The following is a 7,493-nucleotide window of genomic DNA, read 5'->3' on the forward strand; positions in this document are numbered from 1 at the left end:
AGGAACCCAGCTCTCCACTTCTGAAAAGGGATCTCACCACCTAATGGGTTAAGAACAAAGCATACCATGTTCATGTGATAAAATATAGGGCAGATTTTTCTAAGGCTGTGGATGATCTAGATTTGAGTGAGTTATGAGAATAAAAATAAGAAAAGCAAATTGATGCTAATTATGAAGGATCGGGAATGCAATAGAAAGATTTTTTTAACTTTTTTTTTCCTGGTAGTAATACGGAACAACTAAGTGTGATTTCTCCACCAGAGGACACCCTCCCACCCCAAGTGCCAAGAAGGGCCTAAAGAGAGAGAACGTTTATCTACAGAGAAAGTTTTTGAAAAAAAGAACTGTAATGACTGCACAGCAGAAGCAGTCTCTTAGAAATCAAAATGATGCATGAGAGATGTCCCCCAGGACGAGCATGACTACTTCCTATTTAAAAACAGCTAATGTTGGAAGCTAGCAAGAGTACTGGAGAATTACAGTCAATTAGTGGCACAGAAGAAGAGCTTAAAACATTTATGGTTTACAAAACATCTACAGTCCCATAAATAGCCTCAGGCAAATCCATAAAGGTAAGCTATAATTGTGCTACTAGACTCTTTTATGTAAGGATACTATAAATTTGGGGCTCAAGATGCAAAGGACAAAATAGAAAAGCATAGAATTCTGAGATCTTTATCTGAAAACCCGTTAACTACTCTTGGAGAGGAAATATTTTTCTCTACCCTTCAAGATTCTTCTGGCTGGTCTAAGCATTAAATTAACATGAGACAGACTAAGGGTAGAAAATAAAGTTTAATTTTATGTGCACAGAGGTCCGATAAAAAAAAAATTTGAGACTCAAAGAAAACATGGTCACGTTGCTTTTACATATTTTTTTGTTTTATTTTTATATACTTTGAAAGAGAGAGAGTGAGAGAGAGGGAGCACACACACACAAGCATCAGAGGGACCAAACAGAGAGAGAGAGAGAAAGAGAGAGAATCCCAAGCAGGCTCCACATGGAAAGAAGTTCACAACAAAACATGAAATCATGACCTGAGCTGAAACCAAGAGCTGGTTGCTTAACCAACTGAGCAGCACAGGCACCCTGCTTTTACACATTTTGGACAGAGGAATTCCAAATAGACTTTGGGCTGGGGTAGTAAAATAGCAAAAGGTACAAGGTTTGTTCAAACAGGTTTATTCCACCCCGAATTCTCTATTTCTGAAGATAAGAATGTCTCTCTTTCTTCTGGTACAGGGAGGGTCACTTTCGCACTGGTAATTTATTTCCTGTTTCTGGAGACAAAAGGAGGAAGTGTCAGAGGGTTCTTCTTGCACTGGCTGGTTCTTTTTTTTTTTTTTTTAAATATAACTTATTGTTAAGTTGGCAAACATACAGTGTACACAGGGTGCTCTTGGTTTTGGGGGAGATTACTGTGATTCATCACGTAAATGCAATACCCAAAGCTCATCCCAACAAGTGCCCTCCTCAATACCCATCACCCATTTTCCCGTCTCCCCCACCCCACCCCCACCACCATCAAGCTTAAGTTCCTTCTTTGCACTGAATAGTCTCTTATGGTTTGCCTCCTTCCCTCTCTGTTTGTAACTATTTTTCCCCTTCCCTTCCTTTCCCGTGGTCTTTCTGTTAAGTTTCTCAAGTTGCACATACGAGTGAAAATATATGATATCTTTCTCTGACTGACTTATTTCATTTAGCATAATACCCTCCAGTTCCGTGCACATTGCTGCAAATGGCCAGATTTCATTCTTTCTCATAGCCAATTAGTATTCCATTGTATGTATAAACCACATCTTTATCCATTCATCAGTTGATAGACATTTAGGTTCTTTCTGTAATTTGGCTATTGTTGAAAGCACTGCTGTAAACATTGGGAAACATGTGACCCTACGTGTCAACACTCCTGTGGCCTTTGGATAAATTCCTAGTAGTGCTATTGCTGGGTCGTAGGGTAGTTCTATTTTTAGTTTTTGAGGAAGCTCTACACTGTTTTCCAGAGTGGCTGCATCAGTTTGCATTCCCACCGATAGTGCAAGAGAGTTCCTGTTTTTCCACATCCTCACCAACATCTGTTGTTTCCTAAGTTGTTAATTTTAACCACTCTGACCAGTGTGAGGTGGCATCTCAATGTGGTTTTTATTTGTATTTCCTTAACGATGAGTGATATTGAGCATCTTTTCATGTGTCTGTTGGCCATCTGGATGTCTTCTTTGGAAACGTGTCTATTCATGCCGTCTGCCCATTTCTTCACTGGATTATTTGTTTTTCATGTGTTGAGTTTGGTAAGTTCTTTATAGATTTTGGATACTAACCTGTATCCAAGATATCATTTGCAAATATCTTTTCCCATTCCATCAGTTGACCTTTAGTTTTGTCGATTGTTTCCTTTGCAGTGCAGAAGCTTTGTATTTTCATGCGGTCCCAACGGTTCATTTTTGCTTTTATTTCCCTTGCCTTTGGAGAAGTGTTGAGTAAGAAGTTGCTGTGGCTGAGGTCAAAGAGTTGTTACCTGTTTTCTCCTCAAGGTTTTTGATGGTTTTCTGTCTCACATTTAAGCCTTTCAACCATTTTGAGTTTATTTTTGTGTATGGTTTAAGAAAGTAGTCCAGTTTCATTCTTCTGCATGTTGCTGTCCAGTTCTCCCATTTGCTAAAGAGACTGTCTTTTTTCCATTGGAGACTCTTTCTTGCTTTGTCAAAGATTAGTTGGCCATACATTTGTGGGTCTAATTCTGGGTTCTCTATTCTATCCCATTGGTCTGTTTGTCTGTTTCTGTGCCAATACCATACTGTCTTGATGACTATAGCTTTGTAGTAGAGGCTAAAGTCTGGGGTTGTGATGCCTCCCACTTTGGTTTCCTTTTTCAACATTACTTTGGCTATTCCAGGTCTTTTGTGGTTCCATACAAATCATTCTTTAGGAACTTTAATACAAAATCATCATTTTACCATTGTGGCATGTTTTGAGGCAGCCCGCCCTGAACCCTTGCCCTACTGAACATAATCCATATAGTTCTTGCCTTTCTTAATGATAAAGTAAAGTAAAATTAGACATATGTCAAATAACAATAATATTGATACTTATAATGAAATGATTCATTTAATGTAATTTTGAAAACTATTTATATTATTAGATTTGATGAAGTAGGAAAACATAATATTTTGGGGGGAAATCTGGAGACCAAACATCTATAAAGTATAGTAGAATTGTTAAACATGGTTAACTGCCTGATGTTAGACAACAATATTAAATTATATGACAGTGGATCATAAAATCTTACATAGATAAAAAGGATTATATGGAAAGCAGTGTGATGAATGGTTTCTTTTTCTAGATTGAATTAAAGGTTAATTGATATTTATCATGCATTGCATAAGATGTGTTAATAGGGAAGGTTATGGATGGGATAGGATTAATGCTTTCAGTATTTAGCAGGAGTGATGGGAGAGGTACATAAAGTCGAATAATAATAATACATATATTTATTCCCACAGGAACAAAGGGTTGGTTTAAGTAATTGGTTCTCATTGAAATATAAATGGGAAGACTTAAAACTCATCTAAATGAGAATTAGACAACATCTTAAAGGAAAAGATTTGATTTGAAACAAGATGGAATGCACACACACACACAAATGAACCCAGACAGAAACAATAGAAAAAAGCCTGTATCATAATTCACTCATAAGAGGGGTGCAATAACTACATATTGTTCCTGCACAATATGCTATAAGTCTCCATGCATACTTCTCATTGTCTCTAGGATTCGTACATGCAAGTATAAAATATGTATGTTTGGATTTTCTTTCTTGAATTGATTTTACTAGATTATATGTTCATTTTTGAGATTTCACATATCATCTCCTAGAAACAGAGCAAAGCAATGGCAGAAATAACTTAAGAGATTACATAAATACATTAATGTACTACTGAAATTTACAGGAAGGAGAATGTGGTTGGAAAATGTTAATGGACTAACCCTCTTTCATTTACTATGTCTGCAGATGGAGAATCGATTAAAAACAGGAATTTCAAATATTACTACACTGATGGAATTTGTTCTCTTGGGTTTTTCTGATATTCCCAATCTCCACTGGACTCTTTTTGGGATATTTTTAGTCATCTACCTAACTATCCTGATGTGCAATAGCATCATAATATTGGTAACAAGAATTGACTCTGCTCTCCAGACCCCCATGTATTTTTTTCTTGGCAATCTCTCCTTCTTAGAAATCTGTTATGTAACAGTCACAATGCCCAGAATGCTCATGGACCTATTGACCCAGAAAGGAAATATTTCTTTCTTTGCCTGTGCTGCACAAATGTTTTTTTTCCTCACATTTGGAAGCTCAGAGTGTCTTCTCCTGACAGTGATGGCCTATGACCGCTACATGGCCATTTGTAACCCTCTGCACTACCTTCTAATCATGAACCACAAGGTCTGTGTCCAGCTGGTGACTGTCTCCTGGATCAGTGTATTTCCATTTGCAATTGGGCAAACATGCCAGATTTTCTCTCTGCCCTTTTGTGGGTCTAACACAATTAATCATTTCTTCTGTGACATCCCCCCAGTACTCAAGCTAGCTTGTGGGGACACACTTGTGAATGAATTTGTGGTCTATGTAATTGCAGTGGCAATTGTCATGGTTCCATTTCTGTTGATTGTTGTCTCCTATGGCAAAATTATCTCCAGCATTCTGAAATTCTCGTCAGCCAAAGGGAGGGCTAAAGCCTTCTCCACCTGTTCTTCTCACCTGATAGTTGTCGTCTTATTCTATGGAACGGCTACTATCAATTATACACAACTGAAATCAAATCAATCTGAAGGAGTTGGGAAATTGATCTCTCTTTTCTTCACCGTTTTGATCCCAACTTTGAATCCCATTATATATACTCTGAGGAACAAAGACATCACGGTAGCACTAAGAAAACTACTAACGAAGATTTTAATATGATTCAAATACTTGCAACTGCAGAAAGAATTTGCTTATATGCTTGTCATGTAGAGACAACAGAGAAAAATGTCTCCTAATTTTGTCCCCCCATAATGTTCATTAATATCATCATAGCAACCTCACATCGTGTCAAGGAAACTTCCTTTCCAATGATTAAGTTGAGAGCTTCTGACAAATCGAAGTGCAAATTATTTCAATTGCGACAATCTCATTTATAATATTAATCTAATTTGTAATTGATAATCTAATACCTGTGTTTGTTTACGAATTTTGGGAAAACAGGTTTCTTCAAACGTGTTTCTTAAAGGTTTCTTCACAGTGCAAAAGAAAGCAGGAAGCAATGGGAAGGCGCTGTCAGTCAGAACATATTAAGACACTGGAGCGCGTCAACACCATACAATACAACACAGCCTCTCTAGACCATGTTTTAGAGCCCCTTCACTGAAGAAATTCCAAGCTTTCCTGACATGTGAGAGAGAAAGTAAATGTTTGTATAAAAAAAACTATTTTTGAAAAATAGAGAAGGTAGGCATTTCATAATGTCATACAACAGTTTACATGTGCCAGTGGTAGTGATTGTGATGCCCATTAGCCCACTTAGTATCCAGGAGGCTGTGGAACAGAAGAAAATATTGGCTTCCTGACAGTGTTAGGATTTCAAATGATTCCTGAGTCTTAATCATTTTTTTGCAGTTTGGATTTATTACAGAGAGAATATATCACATAACTTACAAAAAATAATAACTTTGTAGGCAGAAAACATAAAAGTTCACACAAAGAAAATTCTTGCATTACTCCCTTTCTTATTGTTACCGGATGTCAAATAGAATCCAGCAGAGAAATTTCAATATCTGCCAAATCATCTTTTATTTTTGATATGTAAGTGAGGCATCACTAAATTCTATTGCTGAAACTAATAGTACACTGTACGTTAACTGACTGAAATTTAAATGAAACATGAAACAAAAAAGAAAAGAAAGAAAGAACAGATTTTTCTTATGAACCAAAAGGAGTTGGGAGGGGTGCCTGGGTGGCTCAATTGTTTGAATGTCTGACTTGGGCTCAGGTCATGATCTCAGTGCTCCTGGGTTTGGGATCTGTGCTCACAGCTCAGAGCCTTTGGCCTGCTTAGGATTATGTCTCCTTCTCTACCCCTCCCCTTGCTCAAGGTCTGTCTCTCTCTATCTCAAAATTAAAAAAAAAAAATTAAAAATAGAAGGATTCAGGATGTATAATATTTATAGTAATTTCTTATAAAACTGATTAAAAGGCTTTGGGCACCTGGGTGGCTCACTGGGTTAGTTCTGATTCTAGATTTTGGCTCAGGTCAGGATCTCATGGTTTCTGAGTTTGAGCCCCACGTTGGTCTCCATGCTGATAGTGTGGAGCCTGCTTGGGAGTGTTTCTCTCTCTCTCTCACCCTCCCCTGCTGTCTCTTTCTCTCAAAGTAAATACACTTAAAAAAAATTATTAAAAAGGCCTTCAACAATAGACACAAAAATGGGTAAATTTAAGATTGTAAAAGTGAACCATGTTAAAATAAATGCCTGTCAGTGATTACTGAATGATGATATCTTCAAAAACAAAACCTGTGTCGGTAGTCAGAGGCAGAGATCAATATGTGTTTCTTATTCATATCATAATATCACAATGATACACTCATCAAAAAGACAAAAAAAAAGACTAATCCTGTCCCATGTGTAAAATATCTGGAGCCATGGGACCTGTCACCCGACGCTCAGATGCGAATGGGTACACTATTTTGGCAGACAGCTAAAGAATCCTTCTTGGAGAATTGTACCCCTAGGTGTGTACCAGCAAAACTCCAACTGTATGTGTGCCAGGGAACATCTCCAAGAATGCTCATCTTTGGGGCGCCTGAGTGGCTCAGTCGGTTAAACGTCTGACTTTGGGGCAGGTCATGATGTCACGGTTTGTGGGTTTGAACCCCGCATCAGTGCCTTTAGCAACAGCGTCTGTATTGTTGGCAAGGAGCCTGGAGCCTGCTTCAGAGTCTGTGTCTCCACCTTCCTCTGCCCCTCCTCCACGTGTGCTCTCACCCTCTCTCTCTCAAAAATAAATAAACTTAAAAAAAAAAAAAAGAGGCCCATCTTTGCATCATTCATAGTAGCAAATTCTTATCAAATTAAATTGAGAAGTGATTCTGATTCTTAACACAGAGGTAAACTAGAAAGAGATAAAAATGAATAAAACACAATTATATACAATACTGATGAAGGATATTGCGTAAAACCAGTCGTAATCATATTCTACACAACATTTTAGTTAAGGTTAAAAGACAGTACTTAGGAAGCCCATCATTGTTTTTAATGTTTTTTTAAGTTTATTTATTTGTTTATTTATTTATTTATTTATTTATTTATTTATTTATTTTTAAATGCAATTTATTGCCAATTTAGCTATCATAAAGTGTATACTGTGTGGGCTTGGTTTTGGTGGTACATCCCCGTGATTCATCGCTTACATACAATACCCAGTTGACAACAAGTGCCCTCTTCAGGGCCCATCACC

The 7,493-nt window shown here is 37.4% G+C and overlaps 1 protein-coding gene across 1 annotated transcript; it reads left to right on the forward strand.

Annotated features, from left to right (window-relative positions):
- Nucleotides 1–3,992: 3,992 nt before the first annotated feature.
- LOC106986256 (olfactory receptor 10AG1-like) lies at nucleotides 3,993–4,961 on the forward strand. Its single transcript, XM_015084429.1, has one exon. It carries the CDS (start codon nucleotides 4,011–4,013, stop codon nucleotides 4,959–4,961), a length of 951 nt encoding a protein of 316 aa, XP_014939915.1. The 5' UTR covers nucleotides 3,993–4,010.
- Nucleotides 4,962–7,493: the final 2,532 nt, after the last annotated feature.

Source organism: Acinonyx jubatus, chromosome D1 (genome assembly GCF_027475565.1).
Source record: "Acinonyx jubatus isolate Ajub_Pintada_27869175 chromosome D1, VMU_Ajub_asm_v1.0, whole genome shotgun sequence".
In the NCBI taxonomy this organism is placed as follows: Eukaryota; Metazoa; Chordata; class Mammalia; order Carnivora; family Felidae; genus Acinonyx; species Acinonyx jubatus.